This window comes from Ictalurus punctatus, chromosome 2 (genome assembly GCF_001660625.3).
Source record: "Ictalurus punctatus breed USDA103 chromosome 2, Coco_2.0, whole genome shotgun sequence".
In the NCBI taxonomy this organism is placed as follows: Eukaryota; Metazoa; Chordata; class Actinopteri; order Siluriformes; family Ictaluridae; genus Ictalurus; species Ictalurus punctatus.
Genome location: NC_030417.2, coordinates 32,489,285 through 32,508,982, shown reverse-complemented (window position 1 = coordinate 32,508,982; position 19,698 = coordinate 32,489,285). Strand labels below are relative to the sequence as shown.

Genomic DNA, 19,698 nt, shown 5'->3' with positions numbered 1-19,698 from the left:
AGTTTTAGGTGTGAAAGAATTTTATAGGCAATAAAACTATATTAAAGCCAAATCCTGTTTATTTATTTTTTACAGCTGATTCCTAGGTCATTTCCATAAATAGCTTGCAATCTTTTTATGGAAATGTCAGTTGTATATTAAGATGAATACACTACTATAATAGAAATTAGATTTTTTTTTTTAAACTGTCTTCTCTGGTTTCTCATTTATAACCTCCTGGTAAACCGCCCATCAATACTCAGTGTCTAAAACAATAGATATACAAGGGCTGATTTGCATTCTGTCTTCTCTCACTCTCAAACATGCGTTTTGACAGCATACTTATAAATAAGTTGGCCAACCCCCAACGTATTTATAAAATATGATCATTTTTTTAAATTCAGAAATGGTCAAAATAAGAAATAATACAATTCAGAGTCATCTTGTTACATATTTCCATGAAATCAGCTGGAGTTGCTCAGTGGAGTGCAAGGAAAAATCTGATGTGTTAGAGTGTCTATGCGTGTGTTTACATACGAATTGTGTAATTCTTGTGGTTCGAAAGATGATCTTGCTTAAGTAAAGGAGAGGGAGTCTTTTACAACATTATTACAGTTCATAAAAGTTATGCTTCCTCTGAGATCATTTTGCTAGAGCAAGATAACCCTTAAGGACCCAGATTCCAGCAGAATAACAGTAATGGGGCTGACAAAACAAACTAGATAGTGGTTGAAAATAAATATCAGAATTAGTGTGCATATCTAAGTAAATATTGGCAACAGTTTATAAATTCAAACATTTTAGGAAGCATAAGATTTTGGATAAATTGAAATTTCTGATGATAAAAATCTTGTCTAAACATTTTTTTTTCCACTTCGTTCAAATGTATTTAATCCGCCAAAACATGTTTCCAACTTTGCAATACGGCAAATATAGTAAACAGCTATTGGAATCTCAATAAACAACAACTAGCATCCTGCAAACACCATGTCAATGTCATTACACACACACCTCTAATTACATGAAATCTCAAACAAACTTGGCAATGTAATTTATGCACTGTATTATTGATAAAAGGAAATTAAAATTATCTTGCATAACCACTACAAATTATAATGGTAGGGTTTTGGAACTTCGGATGGCCTTAGGGATTTGAGCTATTTCTAAAACTGTATATAAAGAAACGTGTTATTTGAGGCAAATGCGTGATGAATTCGGCATGCACGTTGTGTTATGCTAACCGGTGGTCATAAGGATAAGGTTTCAAGGGGCAGATGTGGCTTAATGGTTAAGGTTCTAGTGATCATGAAGTTGTGAGATCAAATCCCGGGACTGTCTGAGAACCACTGTTTAGCCATTATATCTTAACTACTTTGATTGTATCCCATCACAGTCCCCGACACCCCCCCATGCCAAACGAATAAATAGATATTAAACTCCAGAGCTTTTGGTTGGTCGACTACATTTAAAGCAAGAAAAAAAGGCATGTACTCTCAGGAAACAAAAACAACCTTTCATTGTCACTGATGGTTTGTACTTGGAAATTTGGATGTAGTGTAAATTAAAAATCTTTCTCGAAAACCTTATTAAAGATCCAAAAGTGCTTCTGAAGGTCAAATTATGTATTTAAATCATATTAAAGGTATACTCTATTCATATTGTATTAGACATACACTATAAAATACAAAAGATGTCCCCTGAGGGTACCACCCTAGTGACAAGGAAAGCTACAGTTTAGTGTTTATTTTTCTTAGAGTGTGTAGTTTAAAATAGATTTCCCTCCAAGCCTTTCATTCAGGTCCAGTGACCTCTGACCCAGCCACATCTATTAGTCAATAAAGAATAGGGCTTGAGATCATATTGTTGGTTATACAGTATTGTTCTGTTTTGTCACACCGGGGCCGCGCATGCGCGCTCACCTCCTCGGCCTGCTTGCGCAGCGCCTTCTCTCGCTCGTACTGTGTGATGAGCTGCTCGTTGTCCTCCTTGAGCAGCTCGAGCTCCACCTCATGCTCCTGGTTCTCGGTGAGCACGGCGTCCAGGTTCTCCAACACGTTCACCACGAGCGGCATGAGCTCCTTCACCACCTCCTCGTCGTAGCTGCGAATGAGGCGCTCGAACTCGCGGTAAATGCTGTTGGCCAGGCCGGACACGCGCTCCGACATCACGGACACCGAGCCGTAGTCGTCCTGGTAGACGACCTCGTCCAGCGGCAGCTCCATCATCTTGGCGATGTTACTGTTATTTGTTTGTTTTTAACTCAGGGGACGCAAATAAATAAATAAATAAATAACCGATTCACAAATAATGCGAGTGGGATTATTTTTACATCCAGACGTGAGGAGGAGGAAGGGGGGGCGGCGGGGGGTTAATTTACAGGGGCGTCATCAGGTGCACGGGCTGCCACATCATTATTCCATGGTGATGGTGATGGTGATGATGATGATGATGTGAAAATGCATCAGGATGCGCCGCAGTGTCACGATGAGATCTCGGCCGCGCGGATTGTTTGTTTAGTCCGTGTGCCGCTACGTCAGCGGAGGCCCCTCAGCTGGCGAGATTAAAACCTCACCCCTACGCCTCGGTGTAAACCCTCATCACCGGAAAGATCTGGCTTCGGTTCGGTGTGTCCCATCCCAGCGCGCGGGCGGAATCCGTCACATCACGCGCACAAACATCCGCGACGCTGCACCTGCCTCTCCGCGGCCATTACTGCGCCGAGAGAGAGAGAGAGAGAGAAAAAAAAAACAAATAAGGAGCTAAATAAATAAATAAAACGTAAACAAATCGTTTACATATACATACAGGCGGATGTCAGCTGCCCGCGGTTCGATGACCGGTTGTAGTGTCTATAAAGCATAGCGGCACATTCGGGGGGTTTTGGCATGCACGGTCGGTGCGGTGTTTGTTAACGTGGGGCGGTGACGCTGCTTCCCATTCGTTCTCTCCCGGTACTGGGAGAGTCGCGTGCAAGCTGCGCGGAGGAGGAGTCAAATGGGGTGACGTCACGGCGCGGGTGGTGCCACCGCGTCTGCGTGGAGCTCGTGCGGCAGTGAGATTATGGACACTATGGAAGACCAAGAAAATAAAAGGAAAAACCACAAAGCATAACATTTTTATTGTTTTTGGCAGCAGCAGTTTGTCGATTTTTTAAAAAACTTATTTTCTTAAAAATATTCACCTATTTGACCGCTCAAAATCCGCTCAAAAAATCCCGACTCATTCTCTCTAAACGTCAATACTAGCTACTGCTGCCAAAAATAAAGAAAATATATTGTTATTTCTAACTGCACTGGAGGTAAAGCTCACTGATTTTACTGTATTAAATGTGTATATCCAGTCCATGTGATTTAACTGGGTTACAATTTGTTTTCATGCATTTGATCACGTATCAAATCGAACCCTGACCGCTCAGCCAGGCTCAGGATCAAACCCTGGTACCACTGCACGGCCATGCCACACATGCTTCAATCAGTTTAATTTCATATTTAGTGGTTAGCATGTTTGCCTCGCACTGCCAGAGTTCTGGGTTCAAATTCTACCTCTGTCCTGTATGTGCGGAGTTTGCATGTTCTTCCTGTGCTTCGGGGGTGTCCTCCGGGTACTCCGGTTTCCTCCCCCAGTCCATAGACATGCGTTGTAGGCTGATTGGCATCTCTGAATTGTCTGTGGTGTGTGAATGTGTGTGCGATTGTGCCCTGCGATGAGTTGGCACCCCGTTCAGGGTGTCTCCCGCCTTGTACCCCGAGGCCCCTGTGATAAGCTCCAAGCTCCCCTGCCACCCTGTGTAGAATCAGCGTTATGGAAAATGTATGGCTTGATCATGTTAAAATTATGTGGATTGATTACACTCACACTACATAATTCAAACTAGTGATTAAAAGCTTGTTTAAATTGAAATATAATAATATATGCAATGAAATCATGGTTTGATGAGAAACGAAATTTTATGTAGACGATATGTATGTATAGTGCTGTGAAAAATTTCCTGATTTCTTGTTTTTGCATATATCTCATACTAAATTGTTTCAGAAATTAAACAAAGGCAGTCTGAGTAAACACAAAATACAGTTTTTAAATGATAGTGTTGTTTATTTAAGTAAAAAAGTTATCCAATACCTACTAGACCTGTGTGAAAATGTATTTGCTCCTGTATAGTTACTAATTCCCCAAATCTATGAAACTGCATTCATAATGGGGTTTAGCTGGACTAGACACAGCCTGATTACTGCAAACCCTGTTCAATCAAATCAGCACTTACATAGAACTTTTTCAACAGTGTGAAGTTGGTAAAAAGGTCTTACGCAGTAACATACTATGCCAAAGGTGAAAGAAATTCCAGAAATTATTTGGAAAAAGGTGATTGAAATACATCAGTCTGGGAAATGTTACAAAGCTATTTCAAAGGCTATGGGACTCCAAAGAACCACAGTGAGAGTCATTATCTACAAATGGAAAAACTCGGCACACTAGTGGTCGACCTTCTAAAATTCCTCCAAGAGCACAGCAATGACTCTCAAAAGAGCCAAGGACAACATCAAAGGAACTACAGGCCTCTCTTGCAGCAATAAAGGTCACTGTTCATGACACCGCTATCAGAAAGACACTGGGGGCAAAAATGGCATCCATGGAAGAGTGGCGAGGTGAAAAGCCAGAAGAACATTAAGGCTCATCTGAATTTTGCCAAAACACACCTTGATGATCCTCAAACCTTTTGGGAGAATGTTCAGTGGACTGGTGAGTCGAAAGTGGAACTGTTTAGAAGACAGGGGTCCTGTTACATCTGGCGTAAACCAAACACCAATTCCACAAAAAGAACATCATACCTACGGTCAAGCATGGGGGAAGTGTGATGGTGTGGGTATGCTCTGCTGCTTCAGGTCCTGGGCAACTTGCAATAATTAAGGGAAACATGAATTCTGCTCTCTACCAGAAAATCCTAAAGGAGAATGTCTGGTCTTCAGTCTGTAAGTTGAAACTCAAGCGCAAGTGGATCCTGCAGCAAGACAAAGATCTAACGCATATCTTAGAAGTAAATGAAAGACTGATCTCCAGTTATCGGAAGCGTTTGGTTGCAGTTATTGCTGCTAAAGGTGGCGCGAACAGATTTTAAGTATGAGGGGACAATTAGTTTTTCACATGGGTGATAGGTGTTGGATAACTTTTTTTTTTTGCTTCAATAAAATAAATAAATAAAAACTGTATTGTGTGTTTACTCAGGTTGTCTTTGTTTACGCTGTATTTTGTTTGAAGATCTAAACCTATTTAGTATGAGATGTACACAAAAACAAAAGAAATCATTACAGAGGACTTTTTCACAGCGCTGTAATATGTTCTTTTAAATTTGACTGACCACATATTTCCTTTTTTCAGTGTAGCTGAAATAGGTTTCCATACATTACAGTGATGGCTCAGGGAATAATTTTAAACAGTTACATGAATATGACATATTGGGATGTGAATGGCATGTGATTGTGATGCCAAACCTCCTTTTTAAGTAAGGAATAATGCATAATGAATAATTGTTTGCTTGTATGCTGTTTTTGTGTTATAATGAGTTATGATGTTATGATTGATCACTTATTGATTGTAGGATAATACAAGAAAATAACATGACAAAAAATGTGGAGGGAATTTAAAATCAACTAATGCATTATTTTGGCCTCCAGTTTATTCCGGTAAATTCTAATCAATCCAGCAGCATGAATTAATATATAGTCAAATCTAGAATTTTTCATCCCCTTTACAAAAACGAGTAAAAATGAAAAAATAAAATATTCACAGTGAGTGATATTTCAACATTAGTCATACCTAAACATATGGTGGCGCTGTAGAGTTTGATTTTAAAACGCTGAAAACCGACATTTTTTCTCTGCAAAACTCTATAGTTTCCAAACTGCCACTCCGATCTCATTAATAGTTAAAGATGTCTTCCCTAAAAACAATAACAACCTTGAATCTCTTCTAGTAATGTCTAGAATAATACTGAACCACTTTTTAGTGCTCAGCATTTCAAGATTCTCTATATTCTTAGATTTATGCATGTTGAACTGCCTTCTTTAATTCAGAACCTGGCTTTTCAGTAGGGTTAAAAACCAGAGGCTGAAGTGACCAGCTGCAAAATTACAATGTATGTAAAAAGTCTACACACCCTTGCTGAAATGTTAGCTTTTTGTGATGTAAAAAAAGAAACTAAGATAAATCATGTCAGTACTTTTCCCACTTTTAATGAGAACTTGCAAAGTATACAAATAAAGTGAAAAACAATCAGAAATTTTTAGGGGAAAAATTAACAATAAAGAACATACAATAACCTTGTTACCTAAGTGTGCACACCCCTAAACTAATACTTTGTTGAAAGTATTAGTCTTCTTGGGTAAGAGTCTATCAGCATGGCACATCTTGACTTGACAACATTTTCCCAGTCTTTCATGCAAATACATTCTAGATCCATCATATTGTAAGGGCATTTCCTGTGCATAGCCCCCTTCAGGTCTAGATTCAGGTCTGGGCTCTGGCTAGGCCATTCAAAAACATTGATCTTCTTTCGGTTAAGCCATTCCTTTGTTGATTTGGATGAATGTTTTGGGTTATTGTCATGCTGAAAGGTGAAATTCCTTTTCATCTTCAGCTTATTAGCAGATACCGGAAAGTTTTGCACTAAAATCGACTGGTATTTGTAGCTATTCATGAGTCCCTTCATCTTGTTATATGCCCCAGGTTTGGCTGAAAAAAAGCAGCCCTAAAGCATAATGCTGCCACCACCATGCTTCAACATGGGTATGGTGTTCTTTTGGTGATGTGATTTTTTTTGCACCAAAGATAAAGTACCTTTTTTATTTGGTCTCATCAGACCATAACACATTTTGCCACACGGTTTGGGGTGATATAGTTGGGTTTGGATGTTTCTTGTGAGAAAGGGCCCCTGTTTAGCCACCCTACCGCATAGCCCAGACAGCTATGTAAAGAATATGAGAGATTGTTGTCATATACAGAGAGTAATCAGTACTTGACAGATATTCTTTGCAGCTCCTTTAATGTTTCCGTTGGTCTCTTGGCAGCCTCACAAATGTGTCTCTAGAAAGTAAATTTAATGAAGAACTGTATCGAGGCAAAGTCAGGGTCAGTGGAATTTATTCATATACCTCAACTTCCTCCAGTCACAACACTAAGTCACAACACACCACTCACCAAGTAGGCTAGCAGTCAATCTTACATATTGTTGATTTTATTGTAAATAATATGCTTTTGAGGTGTGTTTTTTACACACAGTTGTGTCATGACTGACAGGTGACTCAACACCTCCAAAATAGGTGAAATTGGGGTGAAATTTTATAATTTCATGCTGTTAAGTTATATTCTGCAGATGAGTCCTCTGTTGAAATGTCCCAGCCCTGAACCAAAACTGATGTTCTGCCACTGAGTTTGACTGATCATGTGGTAGACGAGAAAGCTTTAGTCAATGTATGAGGCTTCGTATGCCATGTGGTACCTACACCAATCAAACATACTTTGAAATTCAAAGTAGTTGACAGTAGTTGAACTGGCTGCACTAAACTGGGGTCCCCATCCAGGGTGTTTTCCCATTTTGCTCTTAATGTTCCCATGACCCAAATAGAATTTGAATTTTATGTAGAGAACACAGACAAGCAGAATGATACAAACAGTAAAATGTACCAGTGCTGTTATACTAAATATATACTAAATATCTCTTGGAACAAGGTGCACCATGCCTTAGTGGTTATCATTTTTGCCTCGCACCTCCAGGGTTGGGTCTTCGACCCCTGTCTCTACCCTGTGTGCAGAGTTCTCCCCGTGCTTTGGTGGTTTCCTCTGGGTACTCTGGTTTCCTCCTCCAGTCCACAGTCATGCGTTGTACACCGATTGGCATCTCTAAATTGTCCGTAGTGTGTGAACGGGCTTGTGAGTGTGTGCGATTGTGCTCTGCGATGGTTTCCAGGCTCCCCTCGACCCTGTATTGGATAAGCGGTACAGACGATGAATGGATCTCTTGGAACGCCTCTCGTCCAATCAGATTAATCCAGGATAGTTAATAAATTATCCCCCAAAAGTGTTTTGAAAGTCAAAGATTCTGTCAAGATGATCAATGAGTGAAATATTGCGTTTACAAACAAGTAGAACTTGTTACCAGTGGCATCAACGGGGATACATTCGCCACCAAAAAATCTAGTCCTTCTTGTTACTAATTTGTACGTCTGAAATACCCAAATATTTCAGATATTTGACCTTGCTGTGACCCTGACAGTTTGGATCAATTCCAAAATCCAGTAAGTTTTTTCACTGGTACGAATGATAATTCCATGTTAACCCTACAAATATTCATCCTTTCCTTTCCTTTCCTTTTTAACACCATGACAGCTTCTATGGCTATATTCATGGTGAGACCCAGTTTAGTTTTTCAAGAGTAAAACTAAAAAAGGTGTTTAAGATGAATTTTTCCTAAAAACCTTAAAACTAAGTTTGGATTTACTTGGCTAAAAACCTTTTCAAAAGTGTCTACAGAATAATACAGGTTCGTCAAGTGTGTAGAAGGTTGTGACAGGATGGGCACTTTGGTGAATCTTCTCCAGAGAGTAAAAACTAGTGTGTGAGCCTTGCGTGTCCTATCCAGCATCGAGTGTAAGTGACTTGATCCCAGCAATTATTAAAAAGGAATATGTGTCTTGTCCAAACAACAGGATTTATTTCCCGTAATTTGTTGTTTAAACATAGATCCCTTTCTGACTGCCATTTGTTTTTAGTGTATACGTTTAATGTTGGTTTTAGGTCTGTGAACAGAATAGAGCATTTTACTGGTTCTGAGAATAATGCTTCTTTGGCCAGGTACCTAGCAGAACATAATACTAAAATTCTTTGAATCCAGAGATGACAGTTGGTTTAAAATCTTCACGATTGTTGCATGATAGGTTTTTATTTACTCCAACATTTCCAGACATGATTTGGAATCAGTCATCATTAAAATGGATTTCTGTGGAAGAGTCTTAATGAACTTCAGTGCTAGTAATAAACCATTTGTCTCTGCAGTAAAAACTGAACCTTGGTCAGGGATGCATATGCCTTGACACAGTTGACTTGTTGCAAAGGCTGCTGCCACTTGATTTCCAGATTTGGATCCATCAGTGTATATTGGGATATGTTGTGGGAACACTGCTATTATATCAAGGAACTGTTGGTAATACTCATTCGGATGAGTTTTTGATTTTTGGTTTCTTGTTAATTCCAGATGGATTTGGGTCTTTTTCAGATCCCATGAGGGGATTTCGCAAAAAATGTGTCTGCTCCATGTTTAAATCCACTTTCAGATTCTTCCGATGGGTTTTTATACGTAGGCCGAATGGGACTTGGTTTTCTTTTATATAGTATTGGATGTTGAGTTTTTTTTAAAATTTGTTTTCAGTTTGGTTGCATAGTGTAGGGCCAGATTTAGGTGTCTGATTTCCAAGGAAGGTTTGTTGGCTTCCACATATAAACTTTGAATTGGTGATGTTCTGTCTGCTCCCTATTTGGTTTTGGATCAAACATTTAAAATGTTCATAGCTTTACAACATTTCTTTTTTTCAATAATTTAATATGAGGGATAAAACACAGCTTACTATCGAAGTTAATACAGAGGAACCTGTTCTCTTTAACAACTTTGATGGGGATAAAACCTCGAGACCACTGTCACAAATTTGCATCCCAAGTAGCCAGAAAATGGGCTTCGAGTTCCTGAGTATGAACATGCATCATTTGTGTATGACAAACAGGGAAGTTATTGAAGAAAAACTATTTCAGACATTTGACCTTGCTGTGATCTTGACTGTGTTTGGATCAAATCCAAAATCTAACCAGTTCGAAGATCTGCTGGTTACGAAGATAATTCCATATAAATCCTACAAACATTCAAGCACTTGTTCTTGAGAAATCCACCATGTGGTGGCAGAGGCATAAAAATGGAAGAAACTAAAACTGAAAACTAATCGTGTGTACACAGGAAACTCATGCTTGCCCACTCTGACTGACTTGTTAAAGGTTTATAGCTTTTCAGAGAACCTCAAATGGTTTCCTCATAAGGGATAAAATGGAGCACCATTGAGAGTTCTCAGTGGTTTAGACATAAGAGAAAATGCAGAGAAGAGGAAGATGACAAGAATTCATAACCAAACCAAACCAAACAATTGTATGAATCATCAAAATAGATGTTTATTGTAACACAGTTTTCTGTGACATTGCCATTCAACCACACAGGCACTTGGGGCAGTGCTTCCATCAGCATGTGAGAAACACACTTTCACACAAACGTGCGCCACCACCTGCATCCCTGCTGCAGTTTTCATTTAAACCAGCAGCTGGAGGTGTAGGAAGGAAAAAAATGATTAAAGTGTGAAAACATAACACACTGGTATTTGGTACAAATGACAAATCAGAACATCTGGCTATTCAGAGCACTTTCTTCAAAGAGAATATTTCTGATGTTCCAAATACCTTTAAATTTTGTTTTTATTTAACAAAAATGCAGATTTATTTTTGATAAAGAATCCATGCTGAGTATGAGCATACTCTGAAGTCAGCCTTTTGTGCCACTGTACATGTGTATGCGTTACAATCAAATCATCTGTGTGGGCATTTTTTGGTTTGAACTAGTTATTGGAGTACAATCATTTTGGTAGTGTTGGGCTGCATCTCCTCAAACAGTGCGTGTTCCTAAGCCCATGGTGTAACAGAAGGGATGATGTTAACAGATCCTACATCCCTATACTGCTTGAGAACCCAATGGCATTGCAATCTCCAATGAAAAGGAGGGAAACGAAGAAGTCATCATGGAGCTGATTACATTGGAGTTTCAGAGCTACGCTAGAACAAAACTTCAGTCCTCAGGACTTATTGCTGGTTTTGTGTTTTCTACGCTCTAACACACCGGGCTGAGCAGCATGCAGCGAAGCTTGAGCACTGGGACGGGGATTGTGAACCGCTGCATGAGAACTCACTCGGACTAGGATACATACATACATACATGCGCCATTACTAAGACAATGGTTCCAGTTTACCGTTGCGCGCGCGCACACACACACGCATTACATTTCCATCATGAGACTTGTATTCTATACAATATCAAATTCAGAGAGCACATTCACATAAAACAATCAACCTCCAAGTGTGATTGATGAACCATTTGATTGATTGAGCGCAACCGTTACTCAAACCGTCAGTTAGCAGGGAAGAGGGTTGTTTAAGGAATGAATTAGAAAGTGCAAGAGGGAAAACTAATAGGAATATGGAGGGAGGGAAAAAAAACAAAGAAAATAACAGACCATGTAGAACGTAAAAGATTAAAAAAAACTAAAGTAGCAGTGTTAATAAGACAGAACAGAGTGAGATTGAGAGAGAGGGGAAAAACAAAAAACACAGCACTGGTCAGTAGAAGACCACGCTGGATTTTCCACCAGGCGGGTTGAGCACTCTGTTGTGTGAGCGTGGCCGAGGTCCGAGGCGCGGCTCGTGGTCCTTCTCCGATGGTTGTTTGGAGGACGGCTCAGCATCCTGACTGGCTACGGGTTCAGGAGGGGGAGCTTCTTTTTGGGGGGTCGCCTGAGGAGTGACTACAACCTCCTTCTTCACTTCCACTGGCTCCTTTGGCTGAGGTGCTGAGACAGAAATAAAAATTAAAACTAAAACCAAGCTTTTCTTGTACTTTATGTGAATAGGCTAAACCTCTGAATTAAGGAAATATTCTCCAATCTCTGTCTACAGTACCGCAGCTGTAGCTCACACGTGTGTGTTCATGCGCTGAGAACAGAAAAGCCGTCTAGGCCGCTTTTACAGGAAACGGGCTGGCCAGGACATGTTTTTGTGCTGATTTATCTAGATTAGACTTAGTAAGACTAAATAAAGATTGTTTTAACTCTGGAGCTGAGGAATTTGTTTGAAGAGGCATAAAATCAAGAAAAGAAGAGCTGCTAGTGTGACTTGACTGAATGTAGTGGGATGCCAAATTGTTATATTTCAATTTCAGATCATAAATCTCCTCGTATTCAGTTCACACTTCATGATATAAGCCCAGATCTCCAAGTCTAAAACTAATTTTGTGGCTTAGCGACTACTCGCTGTACACTCGTGTGACACGATTTTCTCAGTCTGTGAGCAGTAGCAGAGACGCTTGATATTTTCAAGCATGTTTGATTTTCTCGGTGACGAATCCCTAGTGCGAATCCCTCTGTGACGAGTTTAAAGAACACTGATGAGAAACGGCCAATGAGAGAAAATCAAATTCACGCTCCTAAACACTGCAGCTCCGTGAACCCAGTTTATCATCCAGATATTTGTGTGGGAGGGCGAGGGCAAAATGTAATCATGCACAATAATGCTGCTTCTATTTTAAAAATCCTTTGGCATGTCGAGCTCAAATTGGTTTTAAGAACAGCAAAATTAGAAATTAACGTTATTCCTGCCGACACACAGTATAAAAAAAAAAAGAGATAATTTTCTGCACTGTACTGCCAGTTCTGTTTGCAGAACAGACGATTCTCGATGTCTGTCAGTCTGTATAGGATTTCACAGTTTTTTTTTAAATGATTGTTGTGAATGCTTGATTTTGCTGCGGCTTTTTAAAAAAATCTGCGATGTAATGGTTAGTTTTTTTGTGGAAAAATACTCAAGTTGGCGCAAAACTACTCAATTGTTTTGCACGCTCTTTCACAGTGATGTTTGTCGGTAAATGAGAGTTTAGCTGTACTCGTGTTCGACGCACGTGAATCGAAGAGGGCTTTGGCCAAAATCCTGGATGGACTGGCATGTGTATCCCCAAACAATATTTCCTCCACATTTTCCAAAATATTGACACATGATCTTGCAACTATCGCAATAAAATGGGATTTAGGGATTAAACATGATTTGACAGGGATCTCTTCAAGTGAACAATTGTGCAGTTTGAGACTCATCTGTAATGCGCAAACCCCTACAACACCAACCATATGATCACAAGCAATTCAAGTCATGTCGTGTGAAAGGATTAGCAACTGAGATTCTCAAATGTTGTGTAGTGTGTACTCGGCTTAACGAGACTAACATTTTCTATGGCACTTTGTTCTCCATGTTGGTTTTTTTCACATTTTAAACATTTATTAACTGGATTCAACACCTGCCATTTTACTTTCATTGTGAGGGATTTGTGTTACCAGACGTTTGTTCTTTACAGAGAATTGCAGAAACACTACTTGTGCTGTAGATGGAGATTAGACTGGGAAAAAAAAAAAACCACACTGGTGTATTTGTTTAAGAAAACTTATAAATGACAAATGGGAAAAAAAGGGTTTGAGGGTTTTAATTCTGTACATCTGTGGTGATTCCTTACCTGGTGCTGCAACTGTAACAGCTGAACCCAAACTTATGTTGTCCTGTAAAAGGTTAAGAAGAACTCATCAGTAAGAGAAAAAGCCATTTAATTTCCTTCTGTTCTACAAGTATTTAAATGATGTTACAAAAACTTAATGACCCTCATTCAGCAACGATGCATAAAAACAAGCACACTGGACGGCACGGGACAAATATGCTTTGGATTCAAGGGTTGCTTGAGCTCAAAGGAGGAATCGGCATCATCAAGCCCTCATTTACTTACCCCTTATTTACATACATCATTTAAAAAAAAATTTACCTTCAAAACATTCCCCAATTTACCTTCAAAACATTCACTTTGCATGGAAACACTCCAATATACAGTTCTGCTTGAAAGTTTGTGAATAGAATTTTCTATATATCTGCATAAATATAACCTAAAACAACAAGTCATAAAAGCAGATAAAGAGAACCCAATTAAACAAATGAGACAAAAATATTATACTTAATCATTTATTTATTGAGGAAAATGATCTAATATTACATATCTGTGAGTGGCAAAAGTATGTGAACCTCTAGGATTAATGTTCTTTATTTAAAGAACAGAAATCTATCAAAGTCTGATCTTGTTTGTGGAAGCGCATCATGGCATGAACAAAGATTTTTGAGGAAAAAGTTTGAGTTGTTGATGCTCATCAGGCCGGAAAAGGTTACAAAACCATCTCTAAAGTGAGTTTGGACTCCACAAATCCACAATCAGAGGAAATTTAAGACCGCTGTTGCCCTTCCTAGGAGTGATCGACCAACAAAGATCACTCCAAGAGCAAGTTGTGTAGTAGTCCGCGAGGTCACAGGAACCCAGGTTAACTTCTAAGCAACTAAAGGCCTCTCTCACATTGGGTAATTTTAAATGTTCATGAGTCTACCATCAGGAGAACATTGAACAGCAATGGTGTTCGTAGCAGGGTTGTAAGGAGAAAGTCACTGCTCTCCAAACAGAACATTGCTGCCCTTCTGCAGTTTGCTAAAGATCACGTGGGCAAGTCAGAAGGCTATTGGAGAAATGTTTTGTGGATGGATGAGACCAAAATTTTATTTATTTTTTGTTTAAATGAGAAGGGTTATGTTTAGAGAAAAGAAAACATGAGGGGCTCACACCAGATACTGAAAGCAAAGGTTCACATACTTTGGCACTCACAGATGTGTAATATTAGATCATTCGTCAATAAATGAATGACCAAGTAGAATATTTGTTTAATTGGGTTCTCTTTATCTACTTTTAGGACTTTAGTGTGAGAATCTAATGATATTTTAGGTCATATTTATGCATTTAAACAGTTAACAAGCTTTCAAGCACCATTGTATGCAGTTAGCCAATAAGAGGAAAGCATTCAGGAGACTACAGTCATCATGATTGCAGGAAAGTAGAAAGCTGAGAGGTGATTTTTTTTTTTGAGGTTCCTGCAAATACAAAATACAGTTATAGAACTGCTGGAATGGACTGGTTTCTCATTCCAGGGTGTATTCCCACTTCACGCCCACCATTCCTGGGACGGACTCTGGATACGGTGCGACTCTGACCAGGATGAATCAGTTACTGAAGACCAATGAATGACTTATGTAGGGGAGCTACAGATAGAAACCTGAACCGTTTCCAACATGACCTGTGGGTAGTTCTGTGAGCTCTGTTTATAGTTATTTATATTATTGATGTTTGATTATTTAAGTGCAAATGAAACAGTTTTCTATGGTGAATAAAATGCTGTGCTCAAAGTTACATGCACTTTGACCAGATAAACGTTTGATTCTACAGACATGCCAAACATCTGATGAATAGGTTTTGATGAATAACATCCAGTGTATCCATTTTAAATATCAACACACCTTTGGTTTGTTGGGATGACTTTTAACCGTAGGCAGGTTCGAGTCCTGCCCTCCGAAGATGTTGTTAGCTGCTCCGCTCGGAGGCAAGGGCTGACGTTTCGGGGAAGAAGCCTGGGGCTCGGCAAAAATCCCACTGCTCTTTCCACCTTTGAGACGGAGAGAACTTAGACTTTCGTTTTAACAGTCCTAGAGTATATTCATACAGCAAGCATATAAAAACACTACAATCACTACTGAGACATTTACATATCAATGTATTATAATGCACTCCAATACATAACACTCAATCATACTGAATCTGCTGTTTACTAAAAATAATTAACATTAACTACAGAACTTGCTGTGTTTATACTGGAATGTGAAACCGAGTGGAAAAAAAAGTGAAACCTGCCACTGTTTCCTGAGTAGGATGAAAAACAGCAGAGGTCTGCTTAATTTTATTACAATTTATGAGATGTGGGTTTATCCTGCAACAAGCCATGTATCCAAAGCACAAGACAATAAGTCAACAAAATAATTATAAATAGAACTAATAGTAGAAGTCAGAGTCATTTCATGACCTTCTCTGTCTCCAGCTGAAGTTGCCAGACTATGACATTTGGCACGTTTAAAAATGATCAGGAAGAAGTGTGTGTATACTACCGGTCAAACTTTTAGACACACTCATCCTTTATTTTTAGTAAACCCCCCAACTTTAGAATAATAATAATAAAATCATAAACTCTGAAGTAACACAAATGGAATTATGGGAATTATGTTGTGATAAAAAAAAAAGCAAAGTAAATTATTATTATTATTTTTAAAATATATTCAAAGTAGACACCCTTTCTGCCTAGAATTTCCAGAAATGTATTCTTGGTATTTTCTCAAATGATTTCTTGAGGAATTTCCCTGAGACGCTTTTTAAACAGTATTAAAGGAGTTCCCACCTACGCTGTATCACATTCAGAAAAGAAAGTACACTCTCATTTTTCAAACTTTTTTCCATCATTATCTTAACATAAAACATGTCAAGGAATCTGTGAAACTCAACAAACTAAGCCTGCGTCCCAATTCGCCTACTATCCGTACTAAATAGCATCCGAGATTAGATTTAGTGCATCCCAAATCGTAGTGTGTTGAAATGCGTATCCCAAAGGTACCCGGATGGTCCACTCTTTCTGGTAGATTTTCAAAGTGTGGATCCGACGCATTTTAGAGCGGTGTAAATGAAATGTAGGAAAATAACAAGGGAATAGTAAATTAAATAATATAGTATAAATTATATGAGGAATAATGAATGAAGAAAAGCTGAAATGCAATGAGGAGTGTGTTTGCGGTAACGGTGTGCGCAACTAGACAACGACGTTCTCTTCCGTTACATGACGTGTTTATGTCCCAGTACTTGCATACTCTTAATACACACTCAAAAGGATGTACTTTTTCTTCACAAAAAGTGTACACACTTAATACACAGTATAAATATGCAAATTGGGACGTAGGCTAATTGTCTAATTGGTATGAAGAAAGAGTTGTAAAACTACACACGTCTCTCAATATTAAAATAGGTCATAGCGCTATATTCTTACAAAGTTCCTGTACTTAAACAAAAACTTTATGATTAGTTTGTAAAACTAATCATATTACAGTGCTTCTATCCAACAACTAAATCACACACATGAGCTGTTTGAGTGTCAGAGAGACGTCTGTATTCCATGCCTCATCCCTAAGGGTGCATACATGCTAACATCAGCATAGACTCTTCTAGAACATTCCCCAGGCTGACAGCCAATCAGAGAAGAGAGGCCTCAGTGCTTACAAGAGAACCACTTGAAGCGAAAAACTAAACCGTTGCACAGTTCGTGTTTGTTATCAGTCAGGTCACATGGTTGATCTAAAGAACTCTCGAAACTTCAGATCAATAGTGTTGGGAAATTTATGCAATGGTGAGCCATAAAAGAAATGCCTCATAGTTTCCTCATACAACCCTTGACCCAAATTGACAAGATCACTGGGACTGGGAATAACAAGCTTGGCTGTGACCTCCAGGGATTAAAGCAGTGACTCAGACCTGCTGCTTGTTGAGAAGGACAGACCAGAGAGTGAGAAAGGAAAGTTACACACACACACACACACACACACACACACACACACACACACACACACACACACACACACACAGCCTGATTACAGTGTGGTGAGGATTTTACAACAGTGACTCAAAAAAGCAGGGAAAGAGAGCGTTTTTGTACACCATACGTTTATACCTGGAGGGTTGGAGCGTTTGGGGCCGCCTTGAGACTCCTCTGGAGGGCCGAAAATTGTGGAGGCCATCTTGTTTGGCCGTCTCGAAGCACCACCATCATCCTCATAGCCACCGAATATGTTGCTGCTGCCTCCACCGGGAGGTCGCAAAACCCTGTGAACACACACCGGTGCTAATATTCAATTAATATGATATATACAAAACCTCAAACAAAACTAGTCCATCACCCAGTATACACACATGGGCCCTGGAACATTTATTAAAAAGGTTGCGCTGTTATATGAACATAATCCACGACAGAATGGAGTGATGTGGCCAACACTGAAGTTAATTATTTTCCACCAAAAGCACATCCTGAAGAGTTTTATTCCTCTTAAACAAGAATTCTCTCAACAATTTGTCTGCCATTACAATTTTTCATTTATCAGTGAACACATACTTTTTTATCCACTTACAGTTACGTTAAACGTAGTGGATTGCCCATGAGACAAACAATCCTTCTCTTAACAACCTGTCTTTGCAGTGTATAAGACAAGCTTGTTATGTTACTAAGAAACCGGAAAACACAAAGTCATCGCTACTGAACACTCTCCCTTAGCTCCCCTGACAACATAGATGCCCAAACAGTAAATAACATCTCCTTATAGAAAGCATCTATTTTCAAATCAACAATTATACATCTGTTGTTAAATTAGTTTATTAGATTATGTGGATTGCTACAGAAACATATTAGAACATTGCATTAATATAATCCTGCACTTTACTTTAAAGCAGGCAGAACTAATCAACACATTTCGACCAATCAGAATCGAGAATTCAACAACGTCGCGTTATAATTGTTTAAATAACGTTCCATGATACATTTGCATATTTAAACGCCCCCTTGCGTCCAAGACGCGTCACTGCAGCTGTGAGAAAAGCGGTAAAGAAGGGCAGTAGTGCGAGACAAAAAAAGAAAAGTTGCACGTCAACAAATTGTTTCTGACCTCTTGTCAATAGGATTTATTTTAGAGTTCGTACACAACGCTCACTTTGCCTCAATTTTAGATCAATCAGTGCTCTTGTTTGTATTGAACACTGATCAGCACGTGTGTGTGTCGCACAAAAATCAATATACAGCATAGCAACAAAACAAGTAACCTATACATTACAAAATCTTAGATTTGACCACTGTAAAGCGTCCGTTTATGTATTTGTTGAACTATTTTGTGTATTTAAGCTGTATGTATATCTATATATAATTGTCTTGGTGGTAATAAATTAAAAGAGACAGTTGAGTGCTAATTATAAAGAAAGCGGATTGTACCACTTCCCTTTAAGCAGCACAATCTCTAAATCTTTACTAAATCGTCTTGATACAAGTATAAATTGTTATTAATCAGACGTTTTAAATTCTGCCTTTACATTTCAGCTATCTTTGAGCTTTTCTTACGTGCCAAGTCATTATATTACTTGGCGGACAGAAAGCTAAACCAAAGTTAGCTAGCTTAACTAGCCAAGTTCCTGTTCGGGATTTATCACCGATAAGCTAAGCTAGTTCAGCTAACGCACTCACAATTAACCACAAGGAGAGCTGATTATACCTCGAACTCGGTTTTGCACCGTCCTCAAGGCCCTGGAAAGTGTTTGTCGAAGTCATTGTCGCGTATTTCTTCCTGCAAGAACAGCTCAAAGTCTCTCCACTAATCCGCTATGCGGAACCCGGCGGTATAGTAGTGTAGCGCTCACAAGTTAGCCACACAAAAAGCGTTAGAAAGCTGCTGGCCACGCCCAGGAGGACGGGACACGTGTTTTGAAGTCAAAATAGAGTTCCAGAACTGTTCTGGTTTTTAATTGGTTCCCGTGCTAATCAATCACAGCTTAGCCGTATTCTATTGTTTAAAATGATTTGTACGTCAAACCAGATTTGGTTGCTGATTGGATGAACGGTTTCTTCCGCCCTACTTCACCAGTACGGTACTGCAAAAGTGAAAGACGGTGTATAAAATAAAAATATATATATATTTTTAAAAAACACTACTAACATTATATATATTTATCATATTAACGTTTAAAATATCATATAAACATCCTGTACTATCATGTTTTTTACTGGGATAAAGTTGGTTTGACGTTCGATATTCGCAGAAATGCGGAAATTAAGGGACCGTCTCTAAAGTTACATACGACATTGTTAAGCACGTTTCTAACTTCAATAGCATTTGAAGGGAATGACTTACAGTCATATAACCAACTGTGAAGTATTCATCTAGGTGTCA

The 19,698-nt window shown here is 39.0% G+C and overlaps 2 protein-coding genes across 20 annotated transcripts in view; both read right to left on the bottom strand.

Moving 5' to 3' along the window:
- Positions 1 to 2,939, bottom strand: part of mapk8ip3 (mitogen-activated protein kinase 8 interacting protein 3) — a 52,995-nt gene extending 50,056 nt beyond the window's left edge. For all 19 annotated transcript variants that reach the window (XM_047162490.2, XM_053675712.1, XM_053675718.1 and 16 more), the window contains exons 1-2: positions 2,785 to 2,939; positions 1,899 to 2,691 (exon numbers count right to left, since the gene is read on the bottom strand). In XM_047162490.2, the coding sequence (XP_047018446.2) occupies positions 1,899 to 2,204 (306 nt within the window). In that variant the 5' untranslated portion in view covers positions 2,205 to 2,691; positions 2,785 to 2,939. The remainder of the gene's footprint in view (positions 1 to 1,898; positions 2,692 to 2,784) is intronic.
- An 8,275-nt stretch (positions 2,940 to 11,214) lies between these two features.
- On the bottom strand, positions 11,215 to 19,131 carry jpt2 (Jupiter microtubule associated homolog 2). Its single transcript, NM_001329312.1, is given in 5 exon segments — positions 11,215 to 11,624; positions 13,331 to 13,373; positions 15,196 to 15,341; positions 17,442 to 17,593; positions 19,024 to 19,131. Coding segments are annotated over 5 exon segments (627 nt in total). The 5' UTR covers positions 19,080 to 19,131; the 3' UTR covers positions 11,215 to 11,394.
- Between the last annotated feature and the right edge of the window lie 567 nt (positions 19,132 to 19,698).